Source organism: Lipophrys pholis (assembly GCF_963383615.2).
Source record: "Lipophrys pholis genome assembly, chromosome: 17".
Classification (NCBI taxonomy): Eukaryota; Metazoa; Chordata; class Actinopteri; order Blenniiformes; family Blenniidae; genus Lipophrys; species Lipophrys pholis.
Genome location: NC_137643.1, coordinates 6817505 through 6833865, shown reverse-complemented (window position 1 = coordinate 6833865; position 16361 = coordinate 6817505). Strand labels below are relative to the sequence as shown.

At 41.1% G+C, this 16361-nt stretch overlaps 2 protein-coding genes across 2 annotated transcripts; both read right to left on the bottom strand.

Moving 5' to 3' along the window:
* Positions 1-240: 240 nt before the first annotated feature.
* On the bottom strand, positions 241-5128 carry mrpl24 (mitochondrial ribosomal protein L24). The gene is made up of 6 exons (XM_080484203.1): positions 5053-5128; positions 4645-4906; positions 4156-4251; positions 3175-3278; positions 2185-2315; positions 241-1529 (listed from the first exon to the last, which is right to left on the bottom strand). Exons 2-6 carry the CDS (start codon positions 4825-4827, stop codon positions 1393-1395), a joined length of 651 nt encoding a protein of 216 aa, XP_080340329.1. The 5' UTR covers positions 4828-4906; positions 5053-5128; the 3' UTR covers positions 241-1392.
* A 2095-nt stretch (positions 5129-7223) lies between these two features.
* Positions 7224-14220, bottom strand: LOC308122778 (hepatoma-derived growth factor-like). Its single transcript, XM_080484847.1, has 6 exons — positions 13728-14220; positions 10942-11018; positions 10668-10806; positions 10308-10466; positions 10043-10228; positions 7224-9181 (listed from the first exon to the last, which is right to left on the bottom strand). Exons 1-6 carry the CDS (start codon positions 13812-13814, stop codon positions 9161-9163), a joined length of 669 nt encoding a protein of 222 aa, XP_080340973.1. The 5' UTR covers positions 13815-14220; the 3' UTR covers positions 7224-9160.
* Between the last annotated feature and the right edge of the window lie 2141 nt (positions 14221-16361).

The following is a 16361-nucleotide window of genomic DNA, read 5'->3' as shown; positions in this document are numbered from 1 at the left end:
ACGATTGAGAATATCTTTGCTCAAGTCTGGATGGATGTTTGATTGCAGTCTGCATGTTCTTTCTTGGTTTCCACAGTCCAAAAAACGTGTGTCTCAAGCCAGTTGGTGACTGTGAATGAGTGTGTGTGGTTTTGCATCTGTCCTGGACTGATGATCTGTCCAGGGTGCGACACGCCCTCAGCTATTACGAGCTCGGATGGGCTCCAGCGCCCTGCAACCCCGGACTGGATGACTTGCAATCCAATTTAAATCCAATTTTATATGGTGCTAAATACAACAGTTATTTCAAAGCACTTTTACAGAGAAACAGCAGCCATTACCAGCAAGCACAGGCAACAGTGGTAAAGTAAAGAAATTCCTTTAAACAGGAGGAAATCTTTTCAGATCCAGACACAGAGGTGGAGACATTCTGCTGCTCTGGTGGAGGTTAAGAGTAGAAAAAGAGAGAAAAGGACCGGATAGACAAGAGTGCAACAACCAACAATTCCTCTCTCTGATGGAGGCTCAGACCACAAACCTCCAGCGCCAACTGAACGTTATGTAATAGTGAAACATCACAGAATGGAGAGAGGAGAGAAGCTTAAGTCTTAAGCCTAAATTTAAAAGTAGAGACTGCAGATTTTTCAAGCAGTTATTCGGACACCCTGATAATAAGGAAATACAATGAGCTACTTTACAGGTGAGAAATCCATGGACTAATTCCTCAGTGTCACTCTGAGCCAACATGTTACGCAGGTGAAAAAACGCGGCCCTGCAGACTTGTTTAATGTGGGAGTTGAAGGATCAGTCGAGGTCAAATGTGACTCAGCTTCCTCACACTAAAGGTCAGAGTAATGCCAGTCAGCGTTACTTATGTCTCCTAATTACGGCATTTCTTTTATTTTGGCACGAAGACTTTAGTGGGAAAAATAGCATCTTATGGAAGCAATAAAACAATGACAGTTCTTGACTTGTGTATTTATTTTACCAGCAGTGTTAAAATTAGACAGGTAGATTAATAACTGTTTGAATCTGCTGTATGGTTAGAATATTTATTTCAACATTAAAAAAAACATGATATTTAATCCACTTTATTTTTCTCTCCACTGAAATGAGTGAAAATCCACATTGATGTTAATTGACATAAATATCATGAAATGTTTGCCAAACGAAAATTGATCCCGGAAGCAAAGTAACAAAAGCTGTAGACATCATTTCACCTATTCATTCAATTATTATTTTTTTCATAATGTTGCAACGTTTTAAAGTCCACACGTCCTCCTGGTGGCGTCTTCACACAGTCCTTGCCTGACTTGACCTTCAGCTTGACTCCCACCAGAAGAAGGCATGTCCAGGGTCCCTGTGAAAACTGGACAGCTCCACCGGGAGCCCGAGTGTCTCTGACCCGTCGGGTCAGTACCAGTAAGACCTCTGGTGCCTTCGGTTCTCCGTGATGCCCAGTTTCTCCATGACCTCCTCCTCCAGGGTTTTCAGGGAGGGCACAAAGGTCTTTTCTAGAGTGTCTTCAGGGCTGGTGTCTTTTAGGCCGTCTGAGGACAAAGAAGATCAAAAAAATTTAAAAAGTAATGAATATTGTGCTAAATGCTGCTATTTTGTACGTTTTCAGTGAATTTATCATCAATTTGAATTCATAACAAAGTAAAACCGAACACAACAGAACCGTTTTGTAATTTGACAAAACTTCAAAAAAATGTGCTGCAAAGAAACGGGAAGTTACAAGCTAAACATAATCATCATGGGAGCCTGTGGTATAAATCTTCAGTCCAAATATCTTTTCTCCAATCGACACACAATGTACCACAATCCATCAAATTATTATAATAATAATAAACTGTAGAAGGTTTTTTTTTTCTTCGGTGTTTAGTGGTATATAATCAAATCTGGCACCTGAATTATTTTATAATTCAAGTGTGATTGATTGCAGTACCCCAGAATTAAGTACAGGGTAGCATTGAGAAACATTTTCCTTCACTTCTGTCTTCCAGGAAACAAAAAACACTTCTTCCAATGACAAATTCATGAAATAAAAAAAATAAAAAAAATCTTTTGTTTTACTTAAGTCTGCACAGGTTTGGAAAACAAAACAATCCGCTGGTTTAATGTGTCAACGGTGAGTTAACGTTGGATCAGACCGGCTCCTGAAACGGATCCTCCTCCAATCAAAACACACACACACTCCTTCACCTTTCCACTGCTGTGGCACGATGCCGTCTCGTCGCTCCACGACCGGTTTGGGGATGATTCGACCCGTCCGGAGCGACACCCGGACTCTCTCGCCCTCCTCTGTGAACTTCCACTCGACCTCCGTGGGCTTCCTGGAGGGAAACATTTACCTTTGTAAAACTATATTTATGTAAATTATTATTAAATAATGCTGACCTGCAGGTTCCTATCAGACTGCTGCACTGTGGAATTTACATTAGTCATTTTTCAAGCTTGAATTGATATGTTTTGTTCTCATGTTAACTTAAATAACATTAAATGTGTCTTCTTTTGTCTTTAATATCTGCTGTGACCACAAAGAACCACAGACTCTGCTGGAAGGTGATCAACTGTCACAATGTGAACCAGCGGATCTGAAACACCTCGGCTACGCCTCGAAACACGCTGCCTTACTGGAAACGTGTCACCACACATTCCACACTAACCAACACAACTGCAACAGATTATCACAGTTCCTACCAAGACTTTTAGTAAATGTGACTTGAATGTGAGAGGAGAGTGGAGAACTCAGACAAACCATGAATATGTAGATTTTCTTTTTAAAGATGGTTATGATCTACGGAATAGTCTCCCTTTGGGTGAAAAGGTACGTTAACACTCAGATGACAGAATTAATATAATTTTATGGTGGCGTATTTGACAAAAACATGCAATGAGTGAGTTTGTGAAGGTACTGAGAAGCTGAAGCTGCAGACCAGGATTGAATGTTCTTGCTGTAAACTGGTGTAAACCATCATGTATCAAAACTACTGCAGCAACATCAGCAACACAGAGGCTGACAAGTCACCAGTGTGGAAATATTTCCAAACAGAAAGCTCAACCAGCCCAATGTAAGAGCTTGATTCAACACAAAATATTGGATACGACTAATCTAAATAGAAGATTGCAGGCGTGACTGTGCAAACCTGCAGCAACAACCTCAACACAGAACTGTGTGTTGGTCGTCCCTACCTGTCTGAGGGGTCGACCAAAGACACTTGTTGGAGCAGGAGGGGAGCTTCAGAGGCGATGTACGTGCCACGGTAATCCCAAGTCTTTCCAATATACCTGTAATGCTGAAGCAGGATGAAAAATCTGAGATCTGTAGCTCAAGGATAAAAATAGGGATAGCAAACTATTAAATGTCATCATCTCAATACTCATCACACATATATGGCTCTATCTGTGAATTTATAAAATAAACACAAGTCCAAGGAACAAGTTTGATTACACTTACTCTTGAAGGCAAGAGAGACAAAATGTAAAGTGACAGTTTAGGTTTTAATAGTTCTAATCAACACTAATGATCTTACAGTGATACGAGAGCTCCCTCTAGTGGCAGAAAGAGGAAAATCATATTCTCAGAAAATGAAATAGATATGAAAGTATCCAATGTTATCAAAGCTGTACAAAACAAGAACCAGTAACGTTATATAAAATATGAATTGCATATTAAAAAAAACGTATTCTCTTTCCTATATTATGGCGGTAACATCAGCCTGCTGCATCCAAGCCATGAACTGAGCGCGTGCATACAGACTGTGAGATCAAGCAGGTTCAAACACTCCTCTCTCTTCATGAAGTTCTACAGACTCCATGAGGTTAAGATCAGGACACTTCTTGAACATACCATCTGAGATAGGGCCTGTATGAATAGGTGTAATGTACTCTGCTGCTGATTTAATCTGGAAACAATCAGACGTTATTGTGTAGGCGTTGCATGATGTGATCGCAGGATTTCTCTTGACATATTTGTTCAGCACTGCACATCTTCTTCACAGTAACAAAGTACTGTGAAGAAGTACTATGTACGATGTGAGACAATGAAAGATGACGACAGCAGCTCAAACTGTTTCTCATCTCAGAGAGCTTTCCTAAGCTCCTAAATGATTTACAAACAAAATGTACTATACTCTTGTAGGGTTATCTGAAAAAAGAAAAGATCTTTCTTACCGTGTTCAGTCCTTGCAGGATGACCCAGTTTCTGCGTCGGAACACCTGCACCACTTTTCCCTGCTTCCCTTTGTCCTTTCCTGCAAGAATCTCCACCTGAGAAACAGAAAAAGAATAAACTTATCGTCAACATACAATGTGATGATAACTAAAGCATGTGGAGAATGACATCCTATTGACTCTTTTTTTAAACTTAACTTGGCTGACTTTACAGAGCTAACAGACTTATTGAAGCCATGTCTTAGGATTGAGGTAAAAAAAAATGGAATCTTGTAAACTGGTCAACAGACTGTAATCAGTCTGGAAATGAACTGATGCGATGAAGATATGGCAATCTAATGTACAGAAACACTGGAGACGGGTTAAAAGCATTACACTGCAACAAATATGGGATTGTGTTCATTTACTGCTAGGAAGTCATGAGACGTTTTGGATTGGATTAGAGAGTCAAAACAATTGCAGAAATTACTCCTTTTGCACGAAAATTACCGTGTCTCCTCTGAACACAGCCCAGTCCTCAGCCTCCAGGGGCTCCACGAACACCTTCCTCCTCTTCTTCCCTGCAGGGTTCAGCCTCTTGGCAGCCGCGGTCCACGGTCTGTTGGTTCCGTATCGGTAGTCCTTGGGCACGACGACCCTGGCAGCCATCGCCAGGACCGCGGTGAGCCTCATGGTGCAGCAGGGACCCGGTGAGCCAAAGCCGGACAGATATCCCGGTGACCACCGCCTCACAGGCTAGGCTAACGTTAGCCTGCGAAACAGCCAGCGAAAACACAACTTTAGAGCAGGTTAAACACTCTACATCACATCATCACAGATTCTTAAATATCACACGAGACTGCTATCAATGTTAGAGTGAAGATATTCAAAAATAAAGAGAGACAGAAAAGGCTTTACCCTCTGCTGATGCCAATGTCACATGTAACACAGATCACAACATGAGCCAGCCGCAGAAAGCGCCCCCTGCAGGACCGGAGGACAACAAACACAGCCTCGTCCTGTAGGCAGCGCCGCTGTAGACTGACGCCCTCTACTGGCTGCACCTGACGTCGCAGCGCGACGCCATCTTGGATGGGGCACCCTGTGAGACGGTCTTTATGTACACACCAATAACACAAACTTGTCTTCCTATTTATGATTTTGTGTTATTGGTGTTATTTCTGAAATTAGATTTTCTTCTTCAGCTGTTTTTGCCTAAGAGATCGAATTTCCATCTGTTCCTAAAAATTTTGATTATTACAATTTTTTTTTTTCTGAGAAAGAATAATGCCAAAAGCGATCAATTAACGAATTAACAGTTCGACACATGCTAACCCACATGTCATGTTTTAAAATGGAGCTGTTTAGTTTCCAGTATAAACTTCTATGGTGAATATTAGGATTCAGAGAGATTTGTATTGGAAATTGCTTTATGGTCTGTCAAAGGAGTAGTTAGGATATTTACATTGATAACATCCATCTAAACAATTGGAAACCAACCAAAAGTCTTTGCATGATAAGTTAGTGTGTGCTTTATTGCTCCAAGTATATAAACTCACATTAGGATTTTGTTTCTCTCCATATATCAATTATACAGAATTTTTGCTATGAACAAAGAATAAACACGGGAACAAATTACCTGAAGGTTTTCAAAAATAAATAAGTACCCAAAATGATAAGAATGATCACAGAGACAAAAACAGACCATAAAGACACAGAAATCAACTCCACAGACACAATAATGGGAGGCTTTGATTAAAATAAAGCAACGTGACCACAAAAACGCATTACAAAGTGTAACAGATTAATTACTTAAATGTACAGATTTCTCTCAAACAGATGCAAAATTTAAAGTACAGAAGGGAAAACTGACAATGGGCAATAGAGTTAAAACTTTATCTTTTTTAAAGTTAAAAAAAATTCAAAAGGAACATGAAATAAATGACCAGAAAACCTGAAGCACCCATTGCAACATGTACATGATCTATGTATTCTTAACTGGGGGTTTTCCATACGCAAGCTGAAATTGTGACTTATTAACATATCATCCACAAAATATCACATGAGAAAGATTTAAACTGGTTCAAACTTTACAAAAAAGCCCTCGTTTCATTTTGAGAAATCTTCTGACATATATGTTGGATTGTCACAAGCCTTCCTGTGTCAGCACTTGATATATTTATTCCCTTCACACCCAGGCTGCATAAAGACCTGCAATCGAGCCTGAAAACACAAAAAATACATTTTGTGTCCTGATACGATACATATTTAGAAATCAACTTTTTTATTTTTTTTTTCATTTGAGTCTTTCACTTATACAGTAAAAGAAGAAATGAGTTTGGATTTAAAACAACTGAGTACACACCCAAACAGTCAAAACCCAACCTGAAGGCCAGCAGGGAATGTTGCATAACCACATAAACCAGCGCTGCCCTCACAGCCTCTGAAGCCAGCCGGTGCCACTGGGCTCTCCGGGGAGCAAATAGTTTGTGACAACTGCACACAGACACACAAAAAGCTCCCATTGTTGTTTCATAGGTTAGTATCAGAGAGGAAAATTAGGCGTGAGACGACTCATTTGGTTGGTCTGAAAAGGAACAGTAGTCTCTGTCATGCACGGAAGTTGAACGGAAGAGCAAACGCTGCAAATAATCCTACAAGTTGTTTGTGCACAGAAACCTGCACCTGTTTTTCATTGAAAAAAAAAGAAAAAGAAAGTACATTTTTTTTACATTTTCTACCAAATAAAATTTACCTGGAGCTGTAAAACACGCCCAACTTTTAAAACTATGATAAGTCCTATTAACTTTATATCTATTTATGTACCAAAGTTGTTTAAACACACCACCGGTAGTTCATATGGCAATGAGGAAAGTAAAGAACTACAATTAAGAACGGGTGACATTTATAGCAGCTTTTAGCCGTTAGAACCAAAGGAAATACAAGAAAAGGAAAAAAAACAACCAGTGTATTTACATTACATGAATAAGTGAAAGCGAGAGTCACTAGAGCTGGAAATGACAGTATTACTAGAGAAGCCATTCGTGCACAGGGAGAACATGCAGAGACTAAACAGAAACACTCAGGTTCAGAATCAAACTGTTTATTTATAACTATTAAAAGTGTATAATCCCTTCAAGTAATCAAGCATCAGATACAAACACGACAAACACGCTTTATTCGTAATCAACATGTTTATTAAATGAACTGGCAACTACAATAGTAAACTAAGCGGCAGATAAAGATGAACGGCAGCTAAACCAAAACAAACAAACACTTGAACTCCAAAATGAAACCCTTTGGAATCGACTCCGTAGCTGAATTGGCGCTTTGAGCTTTTAATATTTTGAAAATGAGCGGCTCGATGAAAGGGAAGGTGGCCGTCTTAAGACACGACACTGGAGAGAAATGTTCACTATGAAGAGCTGATCTTTCCCTTTTTGTTCGACTTGATAAACACAAGGCAAATAAATGTCAAATGACAAGAGGATGGACATCCAGGTAACATGACGAGAAGACTCCATCTCTAACGTCCAGTTTGCAATGATCCCCAATTGGAAAAAACAAACAAACAAAAACTAACAGCATAATCCGAAAATGTCTGAAGGTATGTTTGAACAAAGCACATCTTTAAAACGTCACAACAGTGTTTCACAGTCCAAATAATAAGACCACTTAGAAAAACAGACTCGTCTTCCAGTTAAAAGGGGAGGGGCAAAAACAAAAAGGCAGAAACTAAAGCTTTACAGATTCTTCACTCTGCAGTTTGTTTTTTTTTCTTTTCTTTTTTTAAGTCACACTTTGAGCAGATCAAGCAGCCATAAACACTTTCAACAATACATTTCAGAGCTGGAAAGGAAACTCAATGCAATTAATGATGTGTTCTTAACAATTACATCTCCTGTATATGCAACAGCAGCACTACTGTGAGCTAAATATGAAATTATAATGATGTTAAATTGAGCATTTTCAAAACTTTACTTGATTCCCCCCCCCAGAATAGTGGCGACAAATACCCCCACCCCCACCCCCACCATCACCATCACCCCCAACGTCAATCACGACTGCTCATTCCACTTTCTCAGTCGAGCTCGGACGCAACAACATTTAGGAATGTCTTTCTGCCTCCAGTGATGCACATCATGAGCTCAAACCTTAAAACGTTTCCTCCGTAACTGGGGCGATCAATATGTTCAGAAGCCGAGTAAGAAACCTAACGGGATCCTCGTGGAGTTAATCACATAGTTTGGTCACCTGCAATAAAGCAAACACACTCACACGGCAAAGCAAGGGCATCTGCTTCGCATAAAAACGTCATAAAGCACACCAGACAATGATTAATGGGGCAAAAAATTGAACAACAACAAAACAAAACAAAACAAAAAACCTCTGAAAGTGCAACTTCTCGTGTATCTAATGACTGAATAACTGATCAAAATGCAGCCGAGGAGCCAGGCGATACCAACAAATGTAAGACAGTTCACCTAGAAACTGGAGCGGAGGGTGAGGTTGAAGACTTCTTTCTTATCTACATTTTAAAACAATCACATGGGAATATTTGCCCAATAAATGTGGTTTTTTGTTGTTGTTGTTTTTCTAATCATTATCTAAATGTTCTCATTTCTGGTGTAATCAGTGTTCTACTTTCCGCTAAAATGAACAAAAAAAATAAAAATAAAAATATGTTTTGACACCAGTCATTCAGTCTTTTTAATTGTGTAATTGCACTTAGAAATAAAAAATATATACACACCAAAATCCCATTTATAAATGAGCCCCAACGCGCTCTGCTCAATTTTGTCTCATCTTTAATCGGGTTAGCAAACTTTGTGTTTCTGGGATATATGATACCCCAGAAGTGGCAAATGAAGATTTGTTTGTCTCTTTATACAAACACTTATGTTTAATTATTTTGTTTTTCATCCTTTAGCACTGATCAGCTGAACTCTGGCGTCCTGCAGGTAATTGTGTCGATGCTTGATTCCAGAGAGACGTCAGAAGGTTCTCGCTTCCCTCGGAGCTGATGTTAGGCGCTGTCATTCGCTGGCTGCAGGGAGAGCAGACGGGGATTAGTGTGCATAATTGGACTTGTGCGACTGCGTGCAAATGTCTCTCTGTCTTCTGATGTTCTGCTCTCCGTCGGCTGGACTTTAGTCTCCAGGAGGAAAACTAATGTGTCCTCAATCCCTGACATTTAGTCTGCAGAGCCTCCGTGCCACTAAACAGCAGTGTCCGAGTGGCCAGTGATTACAGACGTGACCCTGCCAGTGTGTGTGCGGGCAAAACAATCATCACGGAGTTACAGTTAAATCTGCATCTTGGCAGGGAAGCAACATGCATCCGCCTGAGCTGCAGGACATGACGGAGAGATTTACGGATCCTTTTTGATACAGGTGATACCTTCTTTCCTAAATCATGTATAAAAAGATATTACAACCGACCCTAATATTTCGAGTGATTTATTACAATTAAAGTCATTCAAGACCACTGAACATCTCGACTTGGTACAAGGGTAAGAGGTGAATGGCCAGAGGTTTATCAAAAGGAAAGGTTGCTCCTCAAAACTGAAAAATAATGTATTATTTCAGAATTTTACTAAATAAAATAGGCTTTTTTCAGCGAACAGGAAGCTGTTAAAAACGTAAAGCCGTTCTGCAGGAATGGAAGTTGACCAGGCCTTGAAAGTTGGTACTCTGAACTCTCACAGGTGTTCCAACTTTTCTGGATTACTTCCAACTCCCTCTTTCTGCATCAAAGCAGTGTTGGAACTTACAGAGGCACCAAACCCTCGTGGTGATGGAAACCTTTTGACCGGGAGTGTGAGTGTGTTGACTTAACTGGATTGGGTTTGAAACGATAATAATAAAACAAACAAGTCAAAAACAAAGCTATTTGTGCCGAGTCCCACCTTATCTGCTGTTAGCTGCCCCCCTGCCGGGGCGTTGTCCTGGGCCTCCGGTTTCGACTCGCTCAGTGCGGGTGCGCTTGCTTTGGGTGCGGCCACATCGTTGAGTTTCGCCTCGGCGTTGGACTTGTTTCCGTCGACTTTGGAGTCGCCTTCGGCCTCCGTGTCCTTTGTCCGCTTGGGAGAGCCCTGGGAGAGCGGCGGACACACAGTGAGCTTCACTCCGAGGTTTCCTTTATTAGAGCGACCGACTGACAGGTTAACCGACCTCTGTGGACTCCTCTGCTTTTCGTTTAGCCCCGCCCCTCTCGTTCTTCTCGTCGATGACCAGGGCTCCCTCGTCTTCGTCGCTGCTGCCCTCGGCGTCCACTTTCTCCGAGCCGCCTGTCTCCCCTGTTTCTTCTGAAGCGTTGTCCTTCTTCGATGACTGAAGGAACAGAAGCAGGTCATTTGTAGTTTATGTTTTAACAGGGTTAAAAGAAAAAAGTCTATAAATTCAGTGTCTCTTTTAAAGTTAGAGACTAAATGTTTGATGTGTGTGTGTGTGTGTGTGTGTGTGTGTGTGTGTGTGTGTGTGTGTGTGTGTGTGTGTGTGTGTTCCTTCATACCACCCTAAAGATCAACGTACCTCGTAGCCCTCGTGTGTGACGGTGGGATTATTCTCAATCTCCCAGAGTCCCTCAGCAAAGCCTTTCCTCTTGTTGGCTTTTCCAAACTTCTCCTTGCATTCATCGTAGGGGAACAAATCCTTGGCCCCCAGGAAAGCCCTGCAATGGACAAACATCACTCTAGTCTTTTGTAATCATGCACAATCTTCCCGTCTCTGTGTGGTTTCATCAAGTAATCAATGCTCTCGCTCTCATTGAGGGCGGAGACTCGGAGCCTGAACCCGTAACACTCACGTCTCGTGTGTCCCGAAGAAGAACACTTGGTACTTGTTTGAAGGAGACTTCACCGCTCCTTCAGGTAATTCATCAATCTGTGAACAAAAACAAGTATTATTAAAAATGGATGCCGATTATTCCAAACGTCAGTGAAAGTTAAAAGTGCAGTAATGTTCGTCTTTGCTGTTAATCACATGAGCTTAAAATGAAAGTGAAAATAATGATGAACAGCCTGTGGCAAGCTCTGCAAGCTCAAGATAACATTGCAATACTGCTTTTAATCATTAACTAATTCAGCAAAGGACATTTATTTAAATAAAACAAGAAAGCAGCCGCACGATTTTTACAATTGAGCAAATATAAGCAGACAACTTCTGGTAGGACTAACTAAGTTGAACAAGCAAACCAATGACTGAAAGAACTATTTAATGAAAAGGGACTAACTTGCTGCTGCTAATTGACGGTTGTCCACATGTACGGGTGTCTCGACAAGTTAGCAGCTGCTCTAAAATCCCCTCAGATTAAACTCCTAATGAGCCTGGTGGGAAAAGGGGTCAGTGCCTCCTCACAACACTGCCAATGTTTACGTGTGTTTTAAAAAGAGCAGAGTGAGACACTGCCTCACAGGGAGCAACATTATAATGACCAGGCCAGTCTGCCAGGACCCCGGGGTCAGTATAGGTGGGTCAGTATAGGCGGGGCAGAGCCGGCGGCCTGTTGACAGGAGTTCAGCCTGATAAGGCCGACAGAAAGGCGAGAAAAGACTCAGATAAACTCTGAGCCTAACATCGCTGTTTAGATGCCCCCGTAGTTTCATTCAAACAAACTCTAAAATGGAGTTTGTGCATCGTTAGAAAGGCTAAATTCCATCCTGTAAAAGTGTGAACGGCTGATAGACCACGAGCACAAGACTGACACCACAAACCACCGTTTCCTTTTTAACAGACCAGGCCACGTGCTGATTGGGGATCATGCGTCGTTTTGTTTCCACATTTTTTCTGATTCAACTGTCAGGGAGACTTTTTATTTTAAATTTTTTAAGTCCTTATTTTGTGTATAGTTGCAGAACATTACCAAATAAATGAAGCCATGTTTGGGAGGCATGAACTAAGTGAAGAAAAACAAAACAAAACAACAGGTGGACTTTGAATTAATCTTAAATAGTAATAGGGATACAACTTAAGCTTGTAAACCATCGCTGAAACAATTATAAGGAACCGATTCAGATTTATTCTGTTGCTTATGTCATCAAATTCAGTTTAGTTTATAAATGTCTCACAGTTGTAGAAATGTATGAGATAGTTAAAAAAAAAAAAAAAAAGTATAACAGTGACCAACATTTGCAACAAATAACATTCATCCATTAACTTCCCAGACTTGTGTGCATGTGTGTGTCTGCCAAATCAGACACCAAAATATGAATTTCATTTTCTGTCAGCGGCGTCTTGGAAAGAAGGATGAGAAAGTGAGATTCTCTTGGAGTTCCTTGTTCTTTTTGTTTGTTTTAAGTGGTGGTCGCTGGTCGACTGACGATTCCACCTCCAGGTTTTTACAAGACCTAAAACAATACACACAACAGTACCTTACACACCAAACTATCGGGCTTGGCTTTGGGCTGCGGCAGGAAAATATGTAAACTCCACACAATGAGGCTTGAGTGGTAGCCACCAAACCTAATTGTTTCCCACTTAAAAGTCATAAAAGTATTTCAGAATATGCAAATATTTCAAAAGATTGTCCCCCCCCCCCCTTCATTTTCCAGCCTGAAGTGTAGTCATGCTCTCAATGCAACAATAACTGACCTTTAACCCTTTAATGTAATGCTCCCAAAGGATGGATTGAGCTCCTTGCATGGCTGCATTGGTGTATGAATGTGAGTCCCATTGTGAAGTACTTTGGGGACTGTTAAACAATGGAAAAGCTCCATTTACCATTTAGAGGTATTTTCTCATATTTGGAGGAACACCAGAGTTAAATGCCAGAACAATCCAACTTAATGCAGCCTGGTGATGTCAGATGTGAGTGTAGTTTATTTATAGTTTGAACAAATGGACAAAGTAACACTTAACTTGTGAGTGAAAATACAAACAAAATGAGTTTATTAGTTGTCTATAAGTAAACATGGGCTATTCGTTTCTTTAAATGAGCTCTGTGAATATGTGTTGGGGAAAACTCGAGGTTCTCTGTTTTAGTGGATTATTAGGAAACACTGCGCACTGGGTTTATTAGCCTGGACCTCAACAAGTGTGGGCGGGAGGCATGTTTACAAAGTGTCACGGCAGTCAGCTCCACCAGCGGCTGCTAAGCTTTAAAGTTCAAACTAAATGAATTAAACTGAAAGAGCACGAAGCGGGGATAAAGCGTAGTTTTCCCTCCGTGCGTGTCGCTGGCGGTCTAACGGTCTGCCGCTCGGGCTTTAGCGCCGCGAGCGACATGGTGGCCGTTAATCTGCTCACGTTAACGGAGAGCTCAAAGTTAGCCTAACGGGGCCCGCGGGGAGCGGATCCGGAGCCAGCGGCGTGTTTTGATCCCCGGTAGGAGGAGGAAGAACCGACCGAGGCGGGCTCCGACTCGATGAATCACCCGAAAGAAATCTGACTTGGGTACACTGAGCGCGCTGCGGGCGCGCGCGCGTGTGTGTGTGTGTTGATGCTGGGCACCGTTGGAGCTAACGAGACCCGGCTAGGCTAACTCATGGAGGCTAACTCCCGTTAGGCCGCGCAGGTAAACAAGAGAACCGCACGCAATGAAACACAAAACCAAACCGAACGCTGGACTCCAGCTAATACACCACGGACGCTTACCCTCGCAGGCCAGTGTGGGTAGCCCTTCATTTTGGCGAACACCAGGTCCCCGGGTTTGTACTCCTTCTGCCTGTTGGACCGCGGCATGTTTCTGGCAGGAATGGCTGAGTTGCGGTTGAAACGACTGGCGGTAGTTTGAATGTGGTTCACCACCTGCAGCAGCAACAGTCAAGCCGAGCGGCGGTTTCTCATCCAAATCGACCAGGCGCGGAAAATCTGGAAGCCGAGACGCTGCAGATGCGACTTTATTCCGCCGATCCGGAGCAGCTTGTCCGTGGCGGGGCGGATGGACGCCGATTCGGAATCGATATCGTTACACGTCGTCCGGCTAAAAGCGGCGGATGGCTTGTTTATTTACGGTGTGCCCCGCAGCCCGCTGGCGGCTCGTCCCTCCGACTCTCCGGGTTTGAAATTGAAACCCGCTTCCTTCTGTGCAGACGCGCCCCCGGTGCCTGAAGCGGCGAAGAGCGCCCCCTCTGGCCGAAGCACCGCACTGAGGGAGACAAGACACCAGCACTCGTTTTAACGATGATATTCGAGCATTTCTGTCACAACAATCCATCGCATTTCTGGCGAATGAAGTTTTGGAAAATTTCATTTAATCCCATATGATAACTACCTAGTCTCGAAAACGGAGAATGGGGGACTACATGTAGCTCTCCTCCCTGCCAAAGGAATGCAAAAATCTTCTTATTTTTGCTGTATTTTCCTGTTATGGGTTGCAATAACAGACAATATTCCAATCATCACACCAATCACCTGCATGTCGCTTCCATCTTGCACTCACTCTCTTCTTCACCTCTTTTAGACCCCTTCTTTTTTCCCACCTTCACTGTTTTTGCCCGTCATCACATTTACACATTTATACACCGTGTTACGCTTCTTTGTTTAATTCCCCTTCTTTCTTATGCAAACTTCTCCGGGTTCCCCTCAGCCTGCTTCCTACTCTCGCTGCAGATCATTGTGTCCTCTGCAAACGTCAGAGTTCAGAGTAGAAAGAGTGGACACCTAGGTTTTACCCTTTGCTCATTAAAATGGCCATATTTAATGTGCAGAATTCCCCCACCCCTCTTTAAAAAGCTGTTTTGTTCAAATTGATCTGTGCTTAATGATTAAAAAAAATGACATTTTTGTTTTAACAGTTTGTTATTCAAGAAGTAATTTTGAAATTTAGAAAATGGTCACAATGTTAAAATGCAGAGTTGGTTTCTTTATAAGAGTTGCAAAACAGATTAAAGAGAAAATTTGGGGGAAAAAAAGAAAAGAAGAAGCTATGTTATGAAGATAAAATTGAGAAAACTTTGAGAATCAAGTTGACATAGTGGGAATAAATCTGATGTCAAATATCAACAAGTGGAAACATTGAGAAAGATTGATCATACAAAAAAAATAAGCCTCTCCAACCCGAGTTCATAAAAAATACTCAAGGCCTTATTGTGTAGCCACTTTGCAGTACTTATCACATATATACCGACCAACTTTCGATGAAATTAAAACAAACTTGAAGGTTTTAGCATTCTATTGCACACATTTAAATTATTTTTGTTAATCAACCAAATGTTGATTTTCAACTCTATTATCTCTGGAATTAGTTTCATCATTTTACTAATTGAATTATTTTAACTATTTAATGATATTAAATGGTAAAAATTATATATATTTCCCCATCTGACAACAGATTTTCTACAAAAATTTAAATATATGATTGTTATTTGATTGTTTATTTGTCCAAATGCAATGCATCAGAGCTTTCCACACAATATTTAAATCCTTCAACACCAGATTTCTTTGTGGAAAGGTGACAAGTTGCAATATGAGTGCAGTCTTTCTTCCCTCATAATCAGAGTTATCAGGTCAACTGTAAACGTCTTGCTGTAGGCTGTTTTCAATCAAATAATCCTACCTTTATTTTGTACACATTTCTACAAGCTTGATATCGTACGCCGATAGACAGTGATGCCAGTGATCAAGTAACCATGTGAAATACATTTGTAACAAGTCCTTTCCCCCCCACTGAATTGTTTCTGTGAATAAATGATTTGTTTTGCATTTTCAGATTATACAGGTATAACAGGTGTTTCACAGAATTATAAAATATATATATTGTGGTCAAGAGTTTCCTTCAAAACTCATTGATGTTTTGAAACTTTTGGGCGGCCTCATAGTCAGTGGTTGGAGTTCAGGTTCAGCTTTGTGTCTTCATTTCCTGTACTCACATTATTTCGCCTGAATAAAGACAGCCGGACAGATTACAAATAATGTAATTGTAAAATATGTAAATTAATTTATATGTTGTAGACATTGTTGAATTCAGAATAAAAACTAAGTTTAAAAAACGACCTTTTTTGTTGCCCTTGATTTCACATTAAACTATTATCTCTAGAAACTGTTGTAAAGGTTTTGACCAAATATCATGAAATTAGACCAGTGTTCCTTTAATATCTTCAATTGTTAATCCCAAGTTTGTTTGTCGTCTTCTAGTTTGTCCCACTGATACTGGTTCGTCGTTGTCTTAATTGGTTTTCCCTCTCTGTCCACCGGAGAGTGCTGATTTCCGGTGGTCTATTTGTGTTTCCCACTCTGTCCACTGGGGGCGCTGTTTGTCTGTTGTATATTTGTTTTTACCACTCTGTC

Coding starts and splice junctions, on each gene's coding strand:
- LOC308122778 (XM_080484847.1), bottom strand. CDS start 13,814: ATGCCGCGGTCCAACAGGCAGAAGGAGTACAAACCCGGGGACCTGGTG. Junction 10,807..10,941: donor TTCTTCGGGACACACGAGAC/GTGAGTGTTACG, acceptor TGTCCATTGCAG/GGCTTTCCTGGGGGCCAAGG. Junction 9,182..10,042: donor GGCAGCTAACAGCAGATAAG/GTGGGACTCGGC, acceptor CTCTCCCTGCAG/CCAGCGAATGACAGCGCCTA.
- mrpl24 (XM_080484203.1), bottom strand. CDS start 4,827: ATGAGGCTCACCGCGGTCCTGGCGATGGCTGCCAGGGTCGTCGTGCCC. Junction 4,252..4,644: donor CTGTGTTCAGAGGAGACACG/GTAATTTTCGTG, acceptor TCTGTTTCTCAG/GTGGAGATTCTTGCAGGAAA. Junction 1,530..2,184: donor CGTGCCACAGCAGTGGAAAG/GTGAAGGAGTGT, acceptor CTTTGTCCTCAG/ACGGCCTAAAAGACACCAGC.